Source organism: Oryx dammah, unplaced genomic scaffold, assembly GCF_014754425.2.
Source record: "Oryx dammah isolate SB20612 unplaced genomic scaffold, SCBI_Odam_1.1 HiC_scaffold_13, whole genome shotgun sequence".
In the NCBI taxonomy this organism is placed as follows: domain Eukaryota; kingdom Metazoa; phylum Chordata; class Mammalia; order Artiodactyla; family Bovidae; genus Oryx; species Oryx dammah.
Window position 1 is genome coordinate 6,753,712 of NW_024070197.1, and position 25,414 is coordinate 6,779,125.

The 25,414-nt window shown below is 39.6% G+C and overlaps 1 protein-coding gene across 11 annotated transcripts in view; it reads right to left on the bottom strand.

Annotated features, from left to right (window-relative positions):
• Nucleotides 1-7,330: 7,330 nt before the first annotated feature.
• LOC120871952 (zinc finger protein 665-like) overlaps nt 7,331-25,414 on the bottom strand; it is a 385,017-nt gene continuing 366,933 nt past the window's right edge. For 5 of the 11 annotated variants that reach the window (XM_040252013.1, XM_040252015.1, XM_040252016.1 and 2 more), the window contains 2 exons: nt 18,669-18,795; nt 7,331-10,036 (listed from right to left, as the gene is read on the bottom strand). In XM_040252013.1, the coding sequence (XP_040107947.1) occupies nt 7,956-10,036; nt 18,669-18,795 (2,208 nt within the window). In that variant the 3' untranslated portion in view covers nt 7,331-7,955. Of the gene's footprint in view, nt 10,037-10,747; nt 10,769-12,572; nt 12,605-18,668; nt 18,796-24,021; nt 24,096-25,414 lie in introns of those variants that run through there. The other 6 variants (XM_040252023.1, XM_040252020.1, XM_040252017.1 and 3 more) reach the window with 6 other exon arrangements.

A 25,414-nucleotide genomic window follows, 5' to 3' on the forward strand; every position in this document is an offset into this window, starting at 1 on the left:
GCAACCCCATGAATCGCAGCACGCCAGTCCTCCCTGTCCATCACCATCTCCCACAGTTCACTCAGACTCATGTCCATCCAGTCAGTGATGCCATCCAGCCATATCATCCTGTCGTCCCCTTCTCCTTCTGCCCCCAATCCTTCCCAGCATCAAAGTCTTCGCCAGTGAGTTAACTCTTTGCATGAGGTGGCCAAAGTACTAGAGTTTCAGCTTTACCATCATTCCTTCCAAAGAAATCCCAGGGCTGATCTTCAGAATGGACTGGTTGGATCTCGTTGCAGTCCAAGGATCTCTCAAGAGTCTTCTCCAACACCATATTTCAAAAGCATCAATTCTTCGGTACTTAGCCTTCTTGACAGTCCAACTCTCACATCCATACATGACCACATGAAAAAATATAGCCTTGACTAGATGGACCTTTGTTGGCAAAGTAATGTCTCTGCTTTTCAATATGCTATCTAGGTTGGTAATAAATTTTCTTCAAACGAGTAAGCGTCTTTTAATTTCATGTCTGCAGTCACCATCTGCAGTGATTTTGGAGCCCAGAAAAATAAAGTCTGACACTGTTTCCACTGTTTCCCCATCTATTTCCCATGAAGTGATGGGACCAGATGCCATGATCTTCATTTTCTGAATGTTGAGCTTTAAGCCAACTTTTTCACTCTCCTCTTTCACTTTCATCAAGAGGTTTTTTAGCTCCTCTTCACTTTCTGCCATAAGGGTGGTGTCATCTGCATGTCTGAGGTTATTGATATTTCTCCCTGCAATCTTGATTCCAGCTTGTGTTTCTTCCAGCCCAGCGTTTCTCATGATGTACTCTGCATATAAGTTAAATAAGCAGGGTGACAATATACAGCCTTGACGTACTCCTTTTCCTATTTGGAACCACTCTGTTGTTCCATGTCCAGTTCTAACCGTTGCTTCCTGACCTGCATACAGATTCCTCAAGAGGCAGGTCAGGAGGTCTGGTATTCCCATCTTTTTCAGAATTTTCCACAGTTTATTGTGATACACACAGTCAAAGGCTTTGGCATAGTCAATAAAGCAGAAATAGATGTGTTTCTGGAACTCTCTTGCTGTCTCCATGATCCAGCAGATGTTGGCAATTTGATCTCTGGTTCCTCTGCCTTTTCTAAAACCAGCTTGAACATCAAGAAGTTCACGGTTCACGTATTGCTGAGGCCTGGCTTGGAGAATTTTGAGCATTACTTTACAAGCACGTGAGATGAGTGCAATTGTACAGTACTTTGAGCATTCTTTGGCATTGTCTTTCTTTGGGATTGGAATGGAAACTGACGTTTTCCAGTCCGGTAGCCACTGCTGACTCTTCCAAATTTGCTGGCATATTGAGTGCAGCACTTTCACAGCATCATCTTTCAGGATTTGAAATAGCTGAACTGGAATTCCATTACCTCCACTAGCTTTGGTTGTAGTGATGCTTTCTAAGGCCCACTTGACTTCACATTCCAGGATGTCTGGCGCTAGGTGAGTGATCACACCATTGTGATTATCTGGGTCGTGAACATCTTTTTTGTATAGTTCTTCTGTGTATTCTAGCCACCTCTTCTTAATATCTTCTGCTTCTGTTAGGTCCATACAATTTCTGTCCTTTATCGAGCCCATTTTGCATGAAACGTTTCCTTGGTGCCTCTAGTTTTCTTGAAGAGATCTCTAGTCTTTCCCATTCTGTTCTTTTCCTCTATTTCTTTGCATTGATCCTGTTCAATTCAATAATAGTACCTACAACTGGGAATAAATCAAATTTCATTTACAACACATACATAATAATGCCGCTCTGAATGTACAATTATTACTAAAAGAAATCTTTGAAACCTTTTCTAAAAATCTGCCCTCTTCCACTAATTTGCAAACTTTAGCTGAACAACTAGCTGATCAATTATCTGGGTTAGACCCACGCGGATGGTTTCAAAGCATTACTCTCAGCACTGGGTCGGGAACTGTAATTTTGGTGATTGTCTTGACAATTATATTTGTCGTTCACCGTTGCCTTCATGCAAAAATTGTTAAAACTAAACAAACTCAAATGGTCAGAACCCTTTTTACAAATATTATAAATAAGTGGGAATTGTCAGGGAATGTTTAACAGGAGGATTCCAACGTGCTGTTCCTCATAAATCCTCTGTTCCTTATCAGTTTCTATGGTCAGAAACCACTGGAAACCGCTCCCAGGACTGAGGTCATAGGGTGAGACAGGCTTGAAACGCCTTCAGTACACATTCTCCTGACCTTGTGACCATTATTAATCCCTTGTTCCCTTGGTAACGGTTGCTGTACGTTTGGTTTTCTAATATTTATCGAAAGAAATTTCTTGTACAACAGCCTATATATACTCTAGAAAGATCATTAAGCCACCTTTGCTCCATTAGAGCTTGGGTGCCCGTGTCTTTCTTTCTCTCTTTCTTTCACTTTCTTATCGTCAACTCTGGACCGCCAGGTTCCAGTCCATTAAAGGACCCCAACAGATTCCAATGCAATATGTTCTTTAAGCCTATAACTACAGTTAATACAGCATTGTTTAAAATTTTTAAACTTGATGCAAGGGGATATTTTGACAAAGCAGAAAAACATTTTGAGGCATTGAAGGATACCTCCCTTCCTCTGCCCATTTGGTATCAAGACAGGTTGACTAAATGGAAATCTGGAAAATTAGTATTACAGGCAAAGGGGTATGCTTGGATTTCTCCATATGGACCCAACGAAATCAGTTAGCTCCCTCTTCAGAAGATTCGCCCCAGGAAAGCCACCAACATTCAAGATAGAGAAGAAACAGCGAAATGCCCAGAAGGAGGAGTTTCTAGTACAAGCCATGGCGACCTGAAAAATTTCCAAGAAACGCCGCATTCGAGGTCATCGACCTTATGATCTCCCCACTTGGGGACAGATAAAAACCCTTACTAATAAAGCTGAAAATCTGGTTTCTCACCAGAGAATGCCTCGGGATCCTAAAAATATTTTTGTCGCTATGCATGCTTTTGCTTCCCCCGCTCAGGCTGACTTATCACATTTACTGGGCTTATATACCTAACCCCCTTTATTGCAGGTTGTAGACTGGACAGATATAGGACCGGTTGTATCCACTAATGACTCAGTACATATGCCTCCTCCTTGGAGCTTGGAGGGGCCCTCTCATCCTGAGGATGAAGGAAGATTAATTAACATTCCTCTAGGCTATAAAACTCTTCATTTATGCATGGGCCCAGCAGAATTATGTATTAATGTTAATCGACAGACATGGGCTTTCATCCTGCCTCCAAAAAAGAACTTCTGCACATTGTTTACTGTTTACTGCCCTGTCCTTTTATGAGAACCATGTCAATACTACCAACACTCTGGGACAAGGACAAAAGTTGGAATGTAAGGGGTTTACTTATAAGGATTTTAAATATACTCCTGTTTGTTGAGATAGATGTCAAGCTAAATCATGGAAATTCATGTTTGTGGCCAATTACACCATTGTTGATTGGGGACCCCATGGTATGTGGTTATCGAACTGCTCAGATGATATTAACAGTACTATGTGTGATTACGTTACTCAAGTAACATGGAAGATTACCAACAGTTCAATAACACTTCCATGACAAAGCACTCCTTGGCTAGCTTGATGGTGGAATGGCACCTCCTCGCCCTCAAATTGTCCTCAATGAACAAATTGGGCCTGAGCAATGGGACATCTGGAAACTTGCTACAAATATTGAAAAACTTGGGACTTGGACTGGATATTTCACAGGGACCACAGTCATAGTAACTATTCCTTCCACTATAATCATTCATGTTTTATACAGGCTTGCGTTTCCCTTCCTTTTGTTCTCACCATAGGAAACTTACAATTTAATAAGACTTTATGTTCTGTGACTTGTATAGATTGCAAATTGTATACTTGTCTCAATTCCTCCATTTCTCTAAAAAAAAAAAGAATCCCTTTTGATTCTTTGATCTCGACGTAGACCGTGGTTGCCAGTAAATCTCCAACGGCCCTGGAAAGAGGGTCCCATGACAAGACTTATCTCCCAGTGACTCACTAAATTACTCCGACAATATAAGCGATTAATTAGATGCTTGATTCTTCGCATTTTGGCGTCAATAGCCATTTGCACCACTGCAGCTGTCACAGACACTGCTTTACTAATTTCAATTCAAATACAACTCTTTATTCAAAATTGGGCTAAAGATGCTCATAATATATGGGTCACACAGGTTCAAAGATGAAAAAGGTCCAGATAAAATTCAGGAATTAAAAACAGCCATCAAATTGGTTGGAGATCAATTAATAGCTTTAAAAAACAAGTATTATTAAATTATGATTGGAATTCTACTCAATTTGCATCACTTCTCTTCTGTTCAACCATCAGTTCAGTTCAGTCGCTCAGTCGTATCCGACTTTTTGTGACCCCATGAATCGCAGCACGCCAGGCCTTCCTGTCCACCACCAACTCCCGGAGTTCACTCAGACTCGCATCCATCGAGTCAGTGATGCCATCCAGCCATCTCATCCTCTGTTGTCCCCTTCTTCTCCTGACCCCAATCCCTTCAGCATCAAAGTCTTCTCCAATGAGTCAACTCTTCGCATGAGGTGGCCAAAGTACTGGGGCTTCACCTTTAGAATCATTCCTCCCAAAGAAATCCCAGGGTTGATCTCCTTCAGAATGGACTGGTTGGATCTCCTTGCAGTCTAAGGGACTCTCAAGAGTCTTCTCCAACACCACAGTTCAAAAGCATCAATTCTTCAGCACTCAGCCTTCTTCACAGTCCAACTCTCACATCCATACATGACCACAGGAAAAACCATAGTCTTGACTAGACAGACCTTAGTCGGCAAAATAATGTCTCTGCTTTTGAATATGCTATCTTTGTTGGTCATAACTTTTCTTCCAAGGAGTAAGCGTCTTTTAATTTCATGGCTCCATTCACCATCTGCAGTGATTTTGGAGCCCCCCAAAACAAAGTCTGACACTATTTCCACTGTTTCCCCATCTATTTCCCATGAAGTGATGGGACCAGATGCCATGATCTTAGTTTTTTGAATGTTGAGCTTTAAACCAACTTTTTCACTCTCCACTTTTACTTTCATCAAGAAGCTTTTTAGCTCCTCTTCACTTTCTGCCATAAGGGTGGTGTCATCTGCATATCTGAGGTTATTGATATTTCTCCCAGCCATCTTGATTCCAGCTTGTGTTTCTTCCAGTCCAGCGTTTCTCATGATGTACTCTGCATAGAAATTAAATAAGCAGGGTGACAATATACAGCCTTGACGTACACCTTTTCCTATTTGGAACCACTCTGTTGTTCCATGTCCAGTTCTAACTATTGCTTCCTGGCCTGCATACAGATTTCTCAAGAGGCAGGTCAGGTGGTCTGGTATTCCCATCTCTTGAAGAATTTTCCACAGTTTATTGTGATCCACACAGTCAAAGGCTTTGACATAGTCAAAGCAGAAATAGATGTTTTTCTGGAACTCTCTTGCTTTTTCTATGATCCAGCGGATGTTGGCAATTTGATCTCTGGTTCCTCTGCCTTTTCTAAAACCAGCTTCAACATCAGGAAGTTCACGGTTCACGTATTGCTGAAGCCTGGCTTGAAGAATTTTGAGCATTACTTTACTAGTGTGTGAGATGAGTGCAATTGTGTGGTAGTTTGAGCATTCTTTGGCATTGCCTTTCTTTGGAATTGGAATGAAAACTGACCTTTCGCAGTCCTGTGGGCACTGCTGCGTTTTCCAAATTTGCTGACATATTGAGTGCAGGACTCTCACAGCATCGTCTTTCAGGATTTGAAACAGCTCAATTGGCATTCTATCACCTCCACTAGTTTTGTTCGTAGTGATGCTTTCTAAGGCCCACTTGACTTCACGTTCCAGGATGTCTGGCTCTAGATGAGTGATCACACCATCATGATTATCCGGGTTGAATATCTTTTTTTGTACAGTTCTTCTGTGTATTCTTGCCATCTCTTTTTAATACCTTCTGTATAGTGCTTATAAATGGGAAAAAATTTCATTTGCAAGATATGCATAATAATGCTTCCTTAAATGTACAATTATTGCAAAAGGAAATCTTTAAAACCTTCTTTAAGAGTCTACCCGCTTCCAACAATTTGGGACCCTTAGCTGAACAGCTAGCTGATCAATTATCTGGGCTAGCTCCTCAAAGATGGTTTCAAGGCATTAAACATAGTATTCGATCTGGAACTATAATGCTTATAATTATCCTGGTGATTATAATTGTAACATACTGATGCCTTTCAATTAAAATTGTTCAAACTAAATAAACTCACTTTCTCAGGGCCTTTTTCGCACAAGTATCTACAGTCATCCCCAATTATGAAAAAGTAAAAACAGGGGGAACCGTCAGGGGGCATTCAACTTTAGAGGATCCAACATGATATTTTCTTCTTTTGTGTGCCAGTTCTCAAGGACTCTATTCTTTATCAGTTCCTGGAAAACAGGAACAAGCAGAGCTGCACGCAGTTCTCAGGACTGAGGTCATGAGAAAGAGCATCTGCTTGGATTCCCTTCAGTGACCTTTTACTTGAAGGTAATCTATTCAGTTATGCCCCTCTTCCTCAGGATATGGAATGCTTTCTGGCCTTTTCAAGATTGTTATTTGCTTCACTTTGTTTTTCTTCAATCTGTTTATTGCCTAAAGCTGCCTTGTATAAAGACATATAAACATGCATTTCTGCAAATAAAGCACCCTTCTTTCACTCAAGACTTGGGTCCCCTGCTTCCTTCTTCTCGTCAACTCCATTCCTCAGGTCCCGAGCTACAAAGACAGTGACAGCTCTGTCTTCAATTTCCACAAATAAAAGTAACTCTTCTTTAATCATGGATACAACAGTTATTTCTATCCAATAGAGAACATGACCCTATTCCTATGCTTTGTTCATAGCACACCATCAGTCCCTAGTAACTCTCCCTCTCCTCCTACGAAAAGCCCAGGCCTTTTAACATCTTGCCTACTCTGTTCAAGGCCAGTTGGTAGAACATTATGTTTTATAACAGCCTGGACTATGTACGGAAGGGCTTCCTGATCCCACTGACCATGATGAGTCATGTCCTAGTTTTACATTATTTTCTCCCCTCCCTGTTGCTAATTCACACACACTATTAAATTTTGTAATTCAGGCTGTGTGTTTTTCCAGGGAACATGCATGTGAATGAATTGTACCTAATGAAGTCGGTCCCTTCATCTCTTTGATTTCTTCCCAGAGACCATCATGAAATGCATGTAGCAAATGCATTTGATCAATGATTACCAAAACCAAGCTCTTAGAGCTCGCCACACAACAGGCCAATAAACTGAGAGACTATTTGTTGGGCAAGAAATAGTGACTTTATTCAGAAAGCCAGGAGACCAAAAAGATGGTGGAATACTGTCCCAAAGAATCATCTTTGCTGAGGTACAATTTAGGTTTCTTTTACATGAAAAGATCTCTAGCTTCTCTTCAAATATGGACTTACTGCAGTTGCTGAGTACCTGAACTAAAGTCATCAGAGAATACATAGAGTGAAAAAGGTAAAGGATTTGCCACAACCACTGAGTCTGGGAAGTATGACTCCACTATGTTCCTATCTTGTGACTTTTGGGTAAGATCCTTGCCATGCACATTACATTGCTGTGTGTTTTCTCCAGGATAAATACTCTGATACTACTGGTGAGATGTGAGGATAGGGTTATAATTATTTTTTAAAAAACAGCTGTGAAATTGGTGAGGAATCTTCTAGAATGAATTCATGTTCTAAAGACCTGACTAATAAATACATTTCTATCTCCCTTCTATCCAGTATGCATTTTCTCATGAAGCCTAAGATGTTGCCACACTCATGATATTTATATGGTTTCTCAGTAGGATGAATTCTCTGAGCAACAGTAGGGTGTCAACTTTGAACTTTGAATTTTGAAGACTTCTACCATATACCGCATTCACATGAGTTTCTCTCATGTATGGATTTTCTGATGTTTAGTGAGTGCTGAGACCTGAATAAAGGATTTTCCACACTCGAAACATTTGAAAGGTTTTTCTGTATGTATTCCCCAATGTCTTTTAAGGTGTGAATTTCGACTGAAGAACTTGCCACACTCATTACATTTGAAAGGTTTCTCTATATGTATTCTCTGATGTTTTTTAAGCTGTGAATTTCGACTGAAGAACTTGCCACACTCATTACATCTGAAAGGACTCTCTCCAGTATGAATTCTCCAGTGACGTTGAAGATGCGGTTTTCGACCAAAGACTTTTCCACACTCATCACATTTGTAAGGTTTCTCACCAGTATGAACTTTCTGATGCATTAAAAGGATTGATTTTAGACGAAAGGCACTGCCACACTCATCACATTTGTAAGGTTTCGCACCAGTATGAATTGTCTGATGCTTTATAAGGGTTGACTTTACAGGAAAGGCCTTGCCACACACATCACATTTGTAAGGTTTCTCTCCAGTATGAATTGCCTGATGATTTAAAAGGATTTTCTTTAGACGAAAGGCACTGCCACAGTCATCACATTTGTAAGGTTTCTCACCAGTATGAATTGTCTGATGCTTTATAAGGGTTGACTTTACAGGAAAGGCCTTGCCACACTCATCACATTTGTAAGGTTTCTCTCCACTATGAACTGTTGTCTGATGCCTTAAAAGGGTTGGTTTCAGAGAAAAGGCCGTGCCACACTCATCACATTTGTAAGGTTTCTCACCAGTATGAACTGTCTGATGATTTAAAAGGTTTGACTTCGCACAAAAGGCCTTGCCACACTCATCACATTTGTAAGGTTTTTCACCAGTATGAACTGTCTGATGACTTAAAAGGATTGACTTTAGACGAAAGGCCTTGCCACACTCATCACATTTGTAACGTTTCTCTCCAGTATGAACTGTCTGATGCCTTAAAAGGGTTGACTTTACACAAAAGGCCTTACCACACCATTCACATTTGTAAGGTTTCTCTCCAGTATGAACTGTCTGATGACTTAAAAGGGTTGACTTTAGACGAAAGGCCTCGCCACACTCATCACATTTGTAAGGTTTCTCACCAGTATGAACTGTCTGATGACTTAAAAGGGCTGACTTTACACAAAAGGCCTTGCCACACTCATCACATTTGTAAGGTTTCTCTCCAGTGTGAACTGTCTGATGCCTTAAAAGGGTTGACTTTAGACGAAAGGCTGTGCCACACTCATCACATTTGTAAGGTTTCTCACCAGTATGAACTGTCTGATGAGTAAAAAGGGCTGACTTTACACAAAAGGCCTTGCCACACTCATCACATTTGTAAGGTTTCTCTCCAGTATGAACTCTCTGATGACGAGCAAGGTTTGAATGTTGGCTGAAGACTTTGTCACATATATCACATTTAAATAATTTCTTTCCTGTATGAATTTTCTTATGTCTTCTGAGGTGTGAGCTGTGAGTAAAGGCCTTGCCACGCTCATCACATTTGTAAGGTTTCTCTCCAGTATGAACTGTCTGATGACTTAAAAGCCTTGACTTTACACGAAAGGCCTTGCCACACTCATCACATTTGTAAGGTTTTTCCCTGTGTGCTTTGACTTCTTGTGTTATTCCTGAAGGATTCATAAAATTATTCCCATATATATTAGAAACACTGGTTTGGACAGAAGGAGGAATTCTTTGAACTGGTGAAAATGAGAAACTGTTGTTGACAGAACTCTTAACTTCATTATATTCAGAAATTATTCCGCCAGTTTGAAATATCTGCAGTTTATCCTGAGACTTAAATCTAAACCTCTTTCCAAAGGGCTTGATGCCTGCATCTTTTCTATCATGCAAATCTCTTCCATCAGGCACATTTCCATTAAGGCTTACAGGTGTGCCTTTGTAATTTCTTTTGTCATCTCTCCCCTGACACTCAAAGTCACACATATTTTCCTGACTTTCCCAAAGATGAAAATGTTTGATTTCACAGCTTTCAGGGCTTCCCAGCATCAATGTTTGGAATGTTTCTCGTTTATCACTGTTTGCTTTGGGTTGTAAAGGCTTCATCACATGTGTAGGAGAGATATCTACAAGATAAAAAGAATCATAGGTATCCTGCTCACAATAATTCAAAAATAAATGTTTCATGTTGAATATATATTACACCAAAAGTAATACTTACATCAAGTTATGAAACACTACAATGATCACTTAAGTGTTTAGAAACACTAAAGGAATAGAATTCTTAAGAAAGCATAACATTAATTCACCATTATGGTAGCCTAGTTTTAAAAACCATATGCCAAACATACTCACATTGGACAGTCTTATGCCAATTTTCAAAAACAGAGTGTTTTTCTACCAGGACCCTTAGGAACGTATCAATCAACAGTTGTCTCAAATTGAAAAGAAAAATATTACACTATCATTGTATTTTGCAAACTTACTGTACATAAATAAATTCTAAACAATATATTATATATTATAACAGTAAATAATCCAAAACCAAGCTTACCCAATTAATAATTAACTATTCATAATTGGTTGTTTACAACTGAAAACAAATAAGAAAATGAAAAATAAGACTAAAACAATTTTTTGGAAACAACATAGTTTTTTAAATCTGCTATAGAACTATGTACCCAAAAAGAAAAGGCATTTTACAATGTTAACAAGTAGTATGTATCAGCTGTATTGCAGAATACACGCAAAAAGACCATCATCTGTAAATGACCCGTAAATTAAGATATATAATATTCACCGGTATTCTAACAGCCAATAAACAATGCAACCCCCACCTATGTTGTTGTTCAGTCGCTCCATCGTGTTTGCCTCTTTGCGACACTGTGGACTATAGCTCACCGGACTCCTCTGTCCATAGCATTTCCCAGGCAAGAATAGTGGAGTGGGTTGCCATTTCCTTCTCCATGGGATCTTCCTGACTCAGGAATCAAACCCGCATCTTCTGCATTAGCAGGTGAATTCTTTACCACTGAGCCACCAAGGAAGGCTAATCTCTGCTGCTGCTGCTAAGTCGCTTCAGTCGTGTCCGACTCTGTGCGACCCCATAGACAGCAGCCCACTAGGCTCCTCTGTCTCTGGGATTCTCCAGGCAAGAATACTGGAGTGGGTTGCCATTTCCTTCTCCAATGCATGAAAGTGAAAAGGAAAAGTAAAGTCGCTCAGTCTCTTAGCGACCCCATGGTCTGCAACCTACCAGGCTCCTCCATTCATGGGATTTTCCAGGCGGGATTTCAAAGGCAAAAATAGTGGACAGGGTTGCCATTTCCTTCTCCATGGGATCTTCCTGACTCAGGGATCAAACCTGCATCTTCTGCATTAGCAGGTGAATTCTTTACTACTGAGCCACCAAGGAAGGCTAATCTCTAGCCATGCACTATTCTTAATTACCTAATTAAATGGCACCAAAATATAATAAATAAAAAGTGAGTGCTTTGTGTATTTATTGACTAGGGTCATACACAATATTGCTGGAAAATGTTGCAAGTGAAACGCATACAAGATATAATGTAGTTGAGCTTTGAGAGAAAACAAAATTCGGTAAAGCCATTATCCTTCAATTAAAAAAATAAATAAAATTTTAAGAAGATATAATGTAGAGTTAGAACAAATAATTTCACAATTTGTATGGAAATACAAAAAACCTCAAATAGCCAAAGCAATCTTTAGAAAGAAGAATGGAACTGGAGGAATCAACCTGCCTGACTGCAGGCTCTATTACAAAACCACAGTCATCAAGACAGTATGGTACTGGCACAAAGACAGAAATATAGATCAATGGAACAAAATAGACCTAGATGGCCATCAGCAGATGAATAGATAAGAAGGCTGTGGTACATATACACAATGGAGTATTACTCAACCATTAAGAAGAATTCATTTGAATCAGTTCTAGTGAGGTGGATGAAACTGAAGCCTATTATACAGAATGAAGTAAGCCAGAAAGAAAAACACCAATACATTAACGCATATATATGGAATTTAGAAAGATGGTAATGATAACCCTGTATGCGAGACAGCAAAAGAGAAACAGATGTATAGAACAGGCTTTTGGACTCCATGGGAGAGGGAAAGGGTGGGATGATTTGGGAGAATGGCATTGAAACATGTATAATATCATACATGAAATGAATCGCCAGTCCAGGTTCGATGCATGATACTGGATGCTTTGGGCTGGTGCACTGGGATGACGCAGAGGGATGGTACAGGGAGGGACGAGGAAGAGGGGTTAAGAATGGGGAACACGTGTATACCTGTGGTGGACTCATGTTGATGTAAGGCAAAACCAATACAGTATTGTAAAGTAATTAACCTCCAATGAAAATAAATAGATTTATATTAAAAAAATATATAATGTAAAGTCATATCATAAAGAACATGACAGAATATAGATATTACCTATTTTAAACAAATAAATTTTGAGTATTTATTATAAAAGATGTACTAATTTGCTTTAAAAGGCTTGAGGTAAATTAACACGTTTTTCTCTCATCAGAGCAGGAGACACACCCAATTGGCCCACAAAGTGGTAAGAGAACCAGGATATGAATCTGAACCTACTGGGATGACTGAGAATACTTATTTGTAAACATGACCATCCACTGAATGAATAGACTGCTCCTGCTGCTGCTAAGTCGCTTCAGTCGTGTCCAACTCTGTGCGACCGCATAGATGGCAGCCCCCCAGGCTCCCCCGTCCCTGAGATTCTCCTGGCAAGAACAATGGAGTAGGTTGCCATTTCCTTCTCCAATGCATGAAAGTGAAAGTGAAGTCGCTCAGTCGTGTCCGACTCTTCACGACCCCATGCACTGCAGCCCACCAGACTCCTCAGTTCATGGGATTTTCGAGGCAAGAGTACTGGAGTGGGGTGCCATTGCCTTCTCTGATGAATAGACTAGAAAATATTAAAAAAAAAAAAAAATACAAGGAATTTAGAAAGAAAATATCAAGAAAGATACAAGACAGAAGTAGTCTGTTTAACTATTATTCAACTATACCATATCTCAAAATGGGTTGTGAGTCATCATGGATGCACAGAGTTTAGGTCATGTCCTGAGAAACCTGTTCAATAAATGATCAGAGATTATCTTTACAGTGAGAGTATGTAAAAGGTGGAGGGATGTATAGGTAAGAACAATGTTTCCATCCATATCAAGGTACTATGTGAGGACTGGTCAGGACTAACAAAGGGCCTGCGTGGAGCATAGGGTACACAGGTTTATGTCAGATATCAGCTTGTGACTGCATCTCTTTGTGAAAATAACTGAGAGTGCAAACTAATATACTGACCTTAAAAGAAAAGAACTGGTTCAGCAAGTTTATGGGCATTATACTATGAGTATGGGACAGAAACGAGATTTTAAAAGTGATTGTGATATATGGAGAAAGCAGGATAATACCTGTTATACTATTTACAATGTAATGTATCCAACTCTGATTTTGTAACTTACAATAGAATGCTTATATTCAAGAAAAACATACACATTATTCCAGGATATTGTGTAAGAATCTTATGAGCAGAAATCAGAAGGAAAATCCAGGAAAAGGCTATCTAAACCTGGGTTCCTCTGCCAAGTATGATTAACCTCTCTATGGGACATTTATTCCATTTCTTCTTCCACACATGGTCATCTCAAGATCGAGGAGTATCAAAGGAAAGGAGGGATTGACACTGACTCTGGAAGACCTTCCCAGTTACAAAAGCCTTTCTGAGGCATACAACTCTTTTGTAGGAAAAAGCTTTATTCTCCTAGACCTTCCCTGAGTTCAAAAGAGCATATTCAAACAGTTACTAATACATTAAAGGACATAAAAGGATGATCAAGTGGGATTTATTGCAGGGATGCAAGATTTCTCAATATCCACAAGTTAATCACTATGATACACCACAGTAACAGTTGAAGACTAAAAACCATATGATCAATAGAAAAGGTTCTGACAAAATTCAAGTGCCATATATGATAAAAAAACCCTTCAGAAAGTCAGCACAGATGGACCCTACCTCAACATAATTAAGACTGTATATGTCAAACACACAGCTAACATCATACTCAGCAGGGAAAAACTGAAAGCACTCCCCTTAACAACATGAATAAGACAAGAATGTTCACTATTGCCACTTTTATTCAACATATTTTTGGAAGTCCTAGCCACAACAATCAGAAAAAAGAAATAAAAGGAATTCAAGGTAAAAGAAATAAAGGAGAAGTAAAACTGTCACTATGATGCTACACACAGAAAATCCCGAAGATGCCACCAGATGACTACTAGACCTCATCAATGAACAGAGTAAACTTGCTGGATACAAAATACATAGAAAACTGCTGCATTTCTATACACTAATAATGATATATGAGAAAGTGAAATTAATGAAACAATCCCATTCACCACCTCAGAGAAAAGAATAAAATTCTAAGGAATAATCCTACCTAAAAAGTCAGAAGAACTGTACTCATAAAACTGTAAGATGCTGATGACTGATACCAAAGATGACACAAACAGATGGGACAAACATATACCATGTTCTTGAATGGAACATCTGAAAGGAGTAACACTGTCAAAATGACCATACTATCCAAGGCAATCTACATATACAATGCAACCCTTATCAAATTAAAAATGACATATTTTATAAAACAAAGAAAAACTTAATTTCTACCAAAATACAAAAAACTCTGATATGTAAAATGATCTCGAGAAAGAAGAACAGAGCTGGAGGAATCATGTTGCCTGAGTTCAGACTATACTACAAACTGACTGTCAACAAAGTGAAAGTGAAGTCGCTCAGTCATGTCCAACTCTTTGTGACACCATCAACTGTAGACTACCAGGTTCCTCTGTCCATGGGATTCTCCAGGCAAGAATACTGAAGTGGGTTGCCATTTCCTTCTCCAGCAGATCTTCCTGACCCAGGGACTGAACCTGGGTCTCCTGCATTGTAGGCAGATGGCTTTACTGTCTGAGCCACCTGGGAAGTGGTATGATGATGGCACAAAACAGAAACACAGATCAGTAGAACAGGACAGAAAACCCAGAAATAAACCAATTTACTTAGAGTCAATTATTCTATAACAAAGGGGGAAAGAATATAGAATGAAGAAGTCTCTTTAACAAGTGATGCTGGGATAAATGGATAGTTACATGAAAAAACTGAAATTACAACATTCTCTAACATCACATACAAAAATAAACTCAAAATGTGTGAAACATCTAAATGAAAGACTAGATACTATAAAATTCATAGTGGTAAACAAATGCAAAACACTGACATAAATGTCAGCAAAATATTTTTTAATCTATCTCTTAGAGTCATGGTAATGAAAGCAAAATCAAACAAATGAGACCTAATTAAATTTAAAACATTTTTGCAAAGCAAAGGAAACCAAAAAAAGAATAAAAATTAAACTTTTGCACTAGGAGACTATATATGCAAATAATGCTACCTATAAGGGATTTATTTCCAAAATATACAAACAGTTCATACAGCGTAATATCAAAACAAACAAACAATCCAATCAAAAACTGGGCAGAAGATCAAAACAGATACTTCTCCAAAGGAGACAAACAGATGGCCAACAGTCACCTGAAAAGATGTTTGACGTCTCTCCTTATGAGAGAAATGCAAATTAAAACCACAAAAATGTATCATCTCACACTGGTCAGAATGACCACCATCAAAAAGTCTACAAACAATAAATGCTTGAGAGGGTGTGGAGAAGAGAGAACCCTCCTACACTGTTGGAAGGAACATAAATTGGTACTGCCACTGTGGAGAATAGCACGGAGGTTCCATAAAGAACTAAAAATAGAGCTATCACATGAAGCAGCAATTCCAATCCTGGGCATATATCCAGAAAGGAAGAAAACTAATTCAAAATGATACATGAACCCCAATGTTTTTAGCAGCACTATTTATACCAGACAAAACATGGCAGCAACCTAAATGTTCACTGGCAGACAAAGGGATAAAGAATATGTGGTACATATATACAAGGGAATATTGTGAAGTGAAAGTAGCTCAGCCGTGTCCAACTCTTTAAGACCCCATGACCTGCAGCTGCCAGACTCCCATGTCCATGAAATTCTCCAGACGAGAACACTGGAGTGGGTTGCCACCTCCACAGCATAAAACACAATGAAGTAATGCCTTTTGCAGCAATATAGACAGATTTAGGGATTATTCTAAGTGAAATCAGACAGAGAAAGACAAATATCATAGGATATTATATGTTGAACTGAAATAAATGATACAAATGAACTTATTCACGAAATAAACTCACCAGAATGAAAAACAAACTTATGGTTACCAAAGGGGATAGTACAGGATGGTGATGGGGGCAGGAAAGGGAGAGACAAATTAGGAGTCTGAATATTTACAAACTAATGTATATACAAAATAGATAAACAACAAGAACCTACCATATAGCTAAGGGAATTGTACTGAGTTTCTTGTAAACTGCAGTATACCTGAAACACAACATTGTAAATTTACTTAAAGAGTGGAGAAGGAAATGGCAAGCCACGCTAGTATTCTTGCCTGGAGAATCCCAGGGACAGAGGAGCCTGGTGGGCTGCCGTCTATGGGGTCGCACAGAGTCGGACACAGATGAAGCGACTTGGCATGCATGCACTAGAAAAGGAAATGGCAACCCACGCCAGTGTTTTTGCCTGGAGAATCCCAGGGACAGAGGAGCCTGGTGGGCTGCCGTCTGTGGGGTCGCACAGAGTCAGACACGACTGACACGACTTAGCAGCAGCAGCAGCTGCATACCTAAAAAGAATGGTTAAAACAAAAACACCTCTTGCAGAGATGTTCAAAAGGTATTTCACAAGGGTGTAAAAACTACTAAATGGGGGAAGCAGTCTATGAAACAAGACATGTTGACAAAACTGAACACCCACCAGCAAAAGAATTTACTTGGAACATTATCTTACACTACAGATAGAAATGAACTCAAAATGGTTCAAAGACCTAAACCTAAGTCCAAAATGTATAAAACTCCTAGAAGTAAAGGTGCAGGAAATGTTTCTGGAAATTGGAACCACAAATGATTTACAAGATATAACACCAAAAGCACAGGCCACAAAATAAAACCAGATATTAATAAATTGAACTATATCAAAATTATAAACTACTCTGCATTAAAGTGCAGTGAGTTTGAAAAGACAATCAACAGTAAAAGAGAAAATATGAGGAAATCGTACATCTGATTGTAAGTGAGTACAAAGAATATATAAAGAATTTTAAGAGGGACTGCCATCCAATGCATTGCAAATACAAAACAGAAACACTAAGAGTAACACAGAAATTTGAACTCAATGATAAAATTAAAAAATACCTACAATGCACAGAACAACACTGCAGCCAATAGCCCCATAGATATGATAATGTGAACTTGGACAAAGTTGTCCTGGGATAAATTCCCATACCATTTACAGAGGCTAAAATATATGGTCCTTGATACACATGAACAACACTGTCATGGTGCCCTGGACAGACTCTCCAAAGCCAGAAAATAACCTGGAAAGATGTATTGGGCTCTTGTGATACTTTCTCTCTCATCATCCTAGAACATACTGGCCACTCTACTGGATAGCTTCAAGTGGTGACTTTGTACAGAGCAAGAAAATAACATTAGGAATAGTGTCTCCACCACAGTTTTCTGTTACCTACTAAATCCACTCCACAAGACTCACCAGAGGCTGCCAATTAAACATAGGTGGATTATCACAGCAAGGAAACCAGATAAAATTTCAGACCCTCAGGAGTATATTTCAAAGAAATTGAAGAGGTAAAATGATACCAAGTAAGGAGAATGGAACCTCAGGAACAGTTGACATTCCCAGACTGGGTAGAGCAGCACAAGAGTAAAACTAATACAACATGAAAGTCAGACATTACAGCATCTTGAGATGGGACCATGCACTCGACCTACAGATGGCAAGCTAAGAGCCTGAGAGATTCACAAATGCTCCCCTCGTAGGATCTAGGATCAAAAAGATGATCTCTCTACCCACTCTTCACTTTCCTAAGTAACAACCACAGAGGATCCAATCCACCAACTTGTCCCACTCCTAAACAGAAAAAAACAGCCCTTTTGAGATACTCGTTTTTCTTTATATGTTGCAGTTTTGGCTACTTTTACATCACTTCCCACTATCCAGAGCTTTTTCTCAGGCTCTAATGTGGAGATAATATTCAGATCAGAAACAGAAATTCCGGGACTCCCCTGGTGATCCAGCGGTTAAGATTCTGCATTTCCAATGCAGGGGGTGTGGGTTTGATCCTTAGTCAGAGAACTAAGATCCCACATGCAGAATGGTGCAGCCAAAAAGAAGTAAACAAGCAAGTGAAAACAAACAAATAGATATTCAGAGTTATCAGAAGAAAGAAATCTAAAGTGCTGTGGATTTTTTTAAACACTGAGCAAAAGTCGAAAGGAAGAAAATAGGAAATCGGGTTTTTTGATATTTTTTTTTAACATTTCCCAGTGAGCTTTGTACATAATTAAGCTCTGGGACAACCTCAGATGTGACATGAAACACACACAGCATCTGAAGAGGGTCAGTTTAACCTTGTGAAGCTGTGTCATGCCCCAGTCACCAGAACTCTCAGGTGGAAGACATCAGGGCCTTCCAAACGGCACACAGGGAAAATGCAGATACCCAAGGGCAGCTCTGGAAGGAAGTCATCCTCACCCACAGACAGCAGGTTCCTGTAGGTCTCCAGCATCACGTCCCTGTACAAGGCCCTCTGAGCAGGGTCCAGGAATTCCCACTCCTCCTGAGTGAATTCGATGGCCACATCCTCAGAGGTCAGTTGTTCCTGAAATGAAACCACATGTCAGCAAAAGGGCCATGAAAAGTTCTCATTTTCACGCAAAAGAGAAAGGGTAGTAAGGGGTATGGATTGACTTGGTTGAAGCTTGTGTTCTAACAGATCCATGCAGGGGTATCTGGAGAAGTTATGGATCTCTAATTTTAATTTATTTGCTAAGACCTTATGAGATCCTCCAATTAATAAGGATTTTTCATCATTGTTCAAAATCCATGAAATATATAAAAATAAAGCTCAACACTGTTTTGACATAATATCCAAAAGAAGTGTCAGATATTATGTTCTACCCAGTGAATGCAACTCATTATCTCAATGAGGTACAGCATGAGTGGTGTCTTCAGAGATGACAAAGTCCATGGCACTTTTAATGGAAAGGTCAAAATTTTCAGGTATGATGTTGATAATAGCAGCAAGGGCCAAATGTCTCAAGGCTTCCTGTTGCTCTAAATTACTGTAGTATTACTCTAAACATTACATAAGTACTTTACAGGCAAGAACCTGTCATCAATATAAAAGCTCAATAAAGGACCATCTGTTCCCACCTTACAGAACAAACCTGTGTCACAGACACTCTGAGAAACTCGACTCAGATCAAGAAACTAAGAAATGTTACATGAAGCACCTGAACTCAGAAGCTTGGGCTCAGCAACTGAAGCTTAAGCATCTAACAGTGAAGTAATACAGAGAACATTACAAGTCCTTTGACAGAGGGCTCCTAAAGAAAACTTGAAAGAAGTCCAAGGTGAGCCTCTTCCCTGCCCCTCTGTCTTCTCTGCAGGGGGAGCAGCTCTTGGGCCTCAGGGCTTCATCCCTTGAACATGGACGCCTGTGCCAAAGTAGTCTCTACCCCCTCCCTGATTGGAAGAACCTCCCCACTGTTCAGTGATCACTGTCCACAGAGGTGGTGAAGGACCAGAGACACTGACTGATGAGAGCCACAGCAGCTTGGCAGCCCCAGGTCCTCGGACCATCTCACTTATTCCTACCCAGAGCTTCCAAACCAGTGCCATTTCAAAGGACTTTACACAGCAGCCAAGTTCCCTGGAGCTGGAGCTGCCACAGCAGGGGTGGCTGGCTCTAGGGCTAGAAGTGGGACTGTGTTTCAGAGCTTCATCACTGTTAGGCCAGGAACCCTTCTCTGAAACAGTAGCTCTTCTACACCATGGGCTTGGCCCTCTCAAAGGCCATGGGGCTCTTTTGCCTGATGGTGGTTTAGCTCATCTTCCTCTTGATGTGAAGGAGCTATTTACACCTCCTATAGTTCTTTCTCCTGTATCTGCCCACTATGTTCCCTTTCCTATAATTCCTCAGGCAGCCTGGGGAAAGTGGTGGGCTCAGGGTTTGACAGAAGGAAAACAAATAAATATTGTATTAATATGAAAAAAAAAAAAAAGAGTCCAAAGTGAACAATGTGGAATGACATGAAAGGTCATTATAGACGTGGATACAGAAACACAACTATTAGTAATTTACTACTAAAACACTAACTGGATTGTTTAGAAAATTTCAAGGCCACAAATTATACTGATAACATAATTTCAACTGAAAAAAAAAAAGGTGATATGTAGTTTTAAAATCATGATGTCTTCTATCTAAACCATAGACTCGCACATGCATGCATGCTTATCTATAAAAAATTAACTGGCATGAGAGGATTCGACTTTTGACAGATTTTTTGGACAATTTTGTATCATCCTTTTATTCACATGTGCTTCAGCATCTTTCAGACGATAAAAATGTATCCTCTGTACTCAGCTGAGTTTGTCAACAGGATTCTATACTAGGCTACAAAAAGAAAACTGGTAAAAACATTAAAAAAAAAAAAAAGAATACTTGAACCCAATTCATAATAAAATTACCATATACAAAGATACAAATATAATCTTATCCATTTAGATTTACATAGCAAGGCATTAACAGAAGCCAAAGACTTTCTTTGTTTTTTTTTTTTTCCATTAATAAAACAGTGATTTGAAATTAGAAGAGTCATTAGATCATGACCAAAAAAAATATCACAATAGCAAAGTAAAAAAACTTCTTGGAGAATTAAAAATCATGGCAAAAAATAACATGAAAAAAATATAGTTATTAAGCAAGACTATCCCAAGAAACATCATGATAGGAAGGAAATATTCAATACATTCCTTCTGAAATTACAGTGGCATGAAAGGAGCTGTTCAGGGTGCCTGTCTTTCACCACCATATGATGCACAGGAGCAGGGGCCACTAGAAGAACTAATAGGAGGAATAAACCAGGGCAAGAGACACAGAGTTTGTCAGAGAGTTGAAACAGGTAGTACTCACAAACCTAAGGACATGGACAGGTGAAAAGTGAAAGGATGGAAAAGGTCCATCCTAAAGAGAGCAGGGGAGACTGTTATATCAGACAAAATAAACTGAGGGAAAAAAAAGCGCAATGAGATAAATATTGCATAATGATAAAACGGTCAATTTACCAAAAGCTGTAACAAGTAAAAATATATATACATCTAACATTAGATATCTCAGAAAAATGAAGCAAACATTGAACTGGCATGTACAGATCACACGGCCCAAGAAAAGCAGAAAACACATGTATCTCAAGGACACAGAAAACATTCTCTATGAGAGACCACACGTTGGGCCAAAATTAAACATTTTAAGAGACAGATACCATAAAAGTATCTTCCCTAACAACAACGAAATAAACACAAGAAAAAAAGAAAATTCCTCAAATGTGAACATTAAACAACTCACTCTTACACCACAAACGGGTCTAAGAAAGAAAATCACATGGAAAATTTTAAATACATGGATGAAAACGAAAAGACAACATTACAAAATTTATAACACACAGAGAACACTGTACTAAAAGGCAAGTCTGAACTGTTAAATGCTTACAGTACAAAAAAGAAAAGATCTTAAATCTGAAATCTATTTTTAGACCTCTAGGAAGCAGAAAACAGAAAACAAACTAAACTCAAGTTTAGCAGAAGGAAACCTGTAAATAAGAAAGACTAAACCAGAGATACAATAGAAAGTAGAAAAATATAAAAATCAACAAACCAAGAGTTGATGTTTTGAAAAAACTGTATAGGAGAACCCCCACCTTGACTAAGGACAAGAGGAAACAAGATTCAAATAATTAAAAACAGATATGAAACAGGAGTGATTACAACTGAGGTCAAAAAGATAAGGAAGTACTATGACTGATAATGACTATAAATGACAGAATATAGGAGATACTGGCAAATTCTCAGAAACATACAAACTATTTTACTTATTAAGAAATAAAAAATTGAGAAGTGTTAAAAGTGAAAGTGATAGCCAGCCAGTCATGTCTGGCTCTTTGTGACCTCATGGAGAGTAGCCCACAAGGCTCCTCTGTCCATGGAATTTCTCCAGACAAGAATACTGGACTAGAGAGCCATTCCTTTCTCCAGGGAATCTTCCGGCCCAGGGATAGAACCTGGGTCTCCCACACTGCAGGCAGATTCTTTATGATTTGAGTCACCAGGGAAGCCCATTATAACTAGAGAGATTTAAAAGTAGTCAGAAACCTCTAAGAAAAATACAGGACCAAAATCTACCAAACATTTACAGAATAATTACCACTAATCCTGCTAATTCTATGGAGCAAGCATGGTTCTAATAGTTTGCTGATTTCCCAAAGACACAAGAAGGGAAATCTAGAAACCAATACCCCTGTCGAATACTGATGCAAAATTAAAATATTTGCAAACGAACTTCAACACATATTAAAAAGAACTGGGGAAACAGACACAGAGAACAGATGGAGGTGGGAGGGGAGGAAGGAGAAGGTGAGATGTATGGAGAGAGTAACATGGAAACTTACATTACAATATATAAAGTACAGAGCCAATGCGAATTTCCTGACTGACTCAAGGACTCAAACAGGGGCTCTCTAACAACCTACAGGGGTGGGATAGGGAGGAAGATGAGAGGGAGGGGACATATGTATACCTATGGCTGATTAATGCTGGTGTTTGGCAGAAAATAACAACTGTAAAGCAATTATCCTTCAATTAAAATAATTGAAATAAATAAATAAAAAGATCTGACACCATGACCAAGTGGATTTTATTCATATAAGGCAAGGAGAAGTCAACACACAAAAATCAATTAATATGACACACTACACTGACAGATTAAAGGGGAAAAAAAAAAACAGGATCAACTTGATGCAGAAAAAAACCATTCGGCAACAATTTGACAACCTTTCAAGATGGAACACTCAACAAACTACAGACAATAAATTATACCAACATCAACATAATAAATGCCATTATGAAAAGAGCACAGCAATGGGGAAAGAATGAAAGCTTTTCCTCTGAGGTCAAGAAGGCGGCAAGGACGCACACTCTGCACTGCAGTTCAACAAAGCAATGAAACTCTTAGAGCAATTAGATGAGAAAAGGAAATCAAAGGTCCCCAAATAAAAAAGCAGTAAATGTATCTTCTTTCCCACATGACAAAGTTTCATCAGTATAAATCATAAAGATTACAAAAGAAACATGCTATATCAAAACAGATTCTTTAATAACCACAAAGTATCAATCAACCAATTAACTCATTATCAAAATTTCCATGACAATCTTTGTAGAAGCAGAATAAAACATGGTGAAAGTCATAGAACTACTCAAAGAGCAAACAGCAAAACTCTTGAAGAAGGAAGATGGAGGTCTTTCTATTTCAACACCTATTACAAGGTAATCAAGGTGATGTGGTACTGGTATAAAAACAGACAAATAAACCAACTGAACAGAACACAGTACTCAGAAATAACTCTTTGTGTATATGTAAGGTATATTCACAAGGATGTCAAGATACACAAAAGGGAAAGGACAGGCTCAATTGATCTGATTCCCAGATTTTACCAGCTATTCCACGTGCAGTTTCCTTACCCTGGTTGACAGAGCAGAGAGCGCATCCAGATGGGCCCTAAGCAATCCCTGCTGCCCAACAGCACTGAGACCCCTTCTCCAACCCATGGGTGAGAAGCCCTGCCCTGGATGGTGCCCAGGGGAGCCTCCTCACAAGGGCCTGGTCACCGGGTCATGGGGAGATGGGATCTAAGTGGAGACGACAGGGCCTGAGGGAAGGCCCCAGGTGACTGTGCGTGTACAGTAGTCACACAGGACACACCAGAGTCAGACACGATTAGCGAGTCCAGAGAAGGGCATTTCAGGAAGGACAGACTAAATATGACCTTACCTGAGTAAGAGCCATGCCTCACTCCTTTTCTTTCCTCTTAACTTCAGGGCTTCCTCAGGCAACACAAGTCTTCAGAGGTGTATCATGAAAGTGGAAAACATGCTGTTTAATGCTTACAGTCAACATATCCCCTTCCTGAGCCCCAACCACACACACACAGGGAAGCCCTCACCATGAGGAACAGACAGGCCCCTGTGGCCAATGTCTCAGGAGGGACTCAGGACAGTCAACTTCCGCAGAGTGACCAACACGGGACTTTCCCACACTTTCCCTCGGATCACACTCCCCTCCTGCTGAGGCCTCATGTACACAGCAACAGGAGGCACCTCCGCTGACCAGGCAATCTCCTTCAGGTCACACAGCAGGCCCTGATCCACCCCGACTCAGAACAGAGAACCCCATCCTCAGCCCAGATCTCAGCCCTCAGGACTGCGAGGACTCAAGAGTCCTGATGCTCTGTGAAGGATCCAGACTGGAATCAACTGGGCCATCTTAAACATTCTCGAACTATAGACCAACAAAAACTATCTGAAGGGGAATCTCTGGTCAGAGAGTACAAAACGTGTGTCGGGAGCCACGTTAGGCAAAATGGAGGCATGGCCCCAACCTCCTCTCCTTGTCCCACAGGCACAGACCCAGGATGAAGGAGTTAGGTCTTGTGATTCTGACTTGTTTTTTCCTTTCCTCAGTTGAGTTGACTGAAAAGAATATTAAGGTGCTTATTGTCCTTGAGAGGAACATGAGAAGGCACAAAGCCTTCTGCAGTTGCGGCCAGAGAATAATCCATAAAGTTAACCATTGACATTTGTTCAAGGATCTTTACAAGAGAGTTCCAGGATGAGCACGAAAGCCACAGCCTGAGGCCATGGGAAGGATTGTCATCTGAGACCTATTTGTGAGAGAAATGTTTGGCAATGGAAGTTTGCTGAATGTACGGTTTAGAAATAATTAAGAATACTTGGAAGCTAAAAATTTAAGGAATGTGGTAGTGCTAGCATGTTTTACTATAGCTTATACAGATTAGGAATTTCAGAGATATTAATAGCTAGAAGCCTTTTTAGGGGATAGTGAGCTTAGGATGCTAGGGGCAAACAGGATTTAGAAAGATAAGAAATAAACTGAGGAAACGTGGTTTGCAGCCCAGACATAAGCATGAGTTACAATGTAATCACAAGTCAAAGTAAACAGGATTCTGAGAGAATCGCTGAAGCAGAAACTCTGTTTGAAGGGCAACAATGTTTTATGGAGAAAACAAATCTGGGTGAGGGGAAACTGAAAATGCAAAACCTCTGACCTAATGCTTTTGTCAAAGTATAAAAGAGAATCTGAAGCTTGAAATAAACATGCAGTCCTGTACCTTGAGTCAAAGGATGCATCATTCTCCGCTGACACC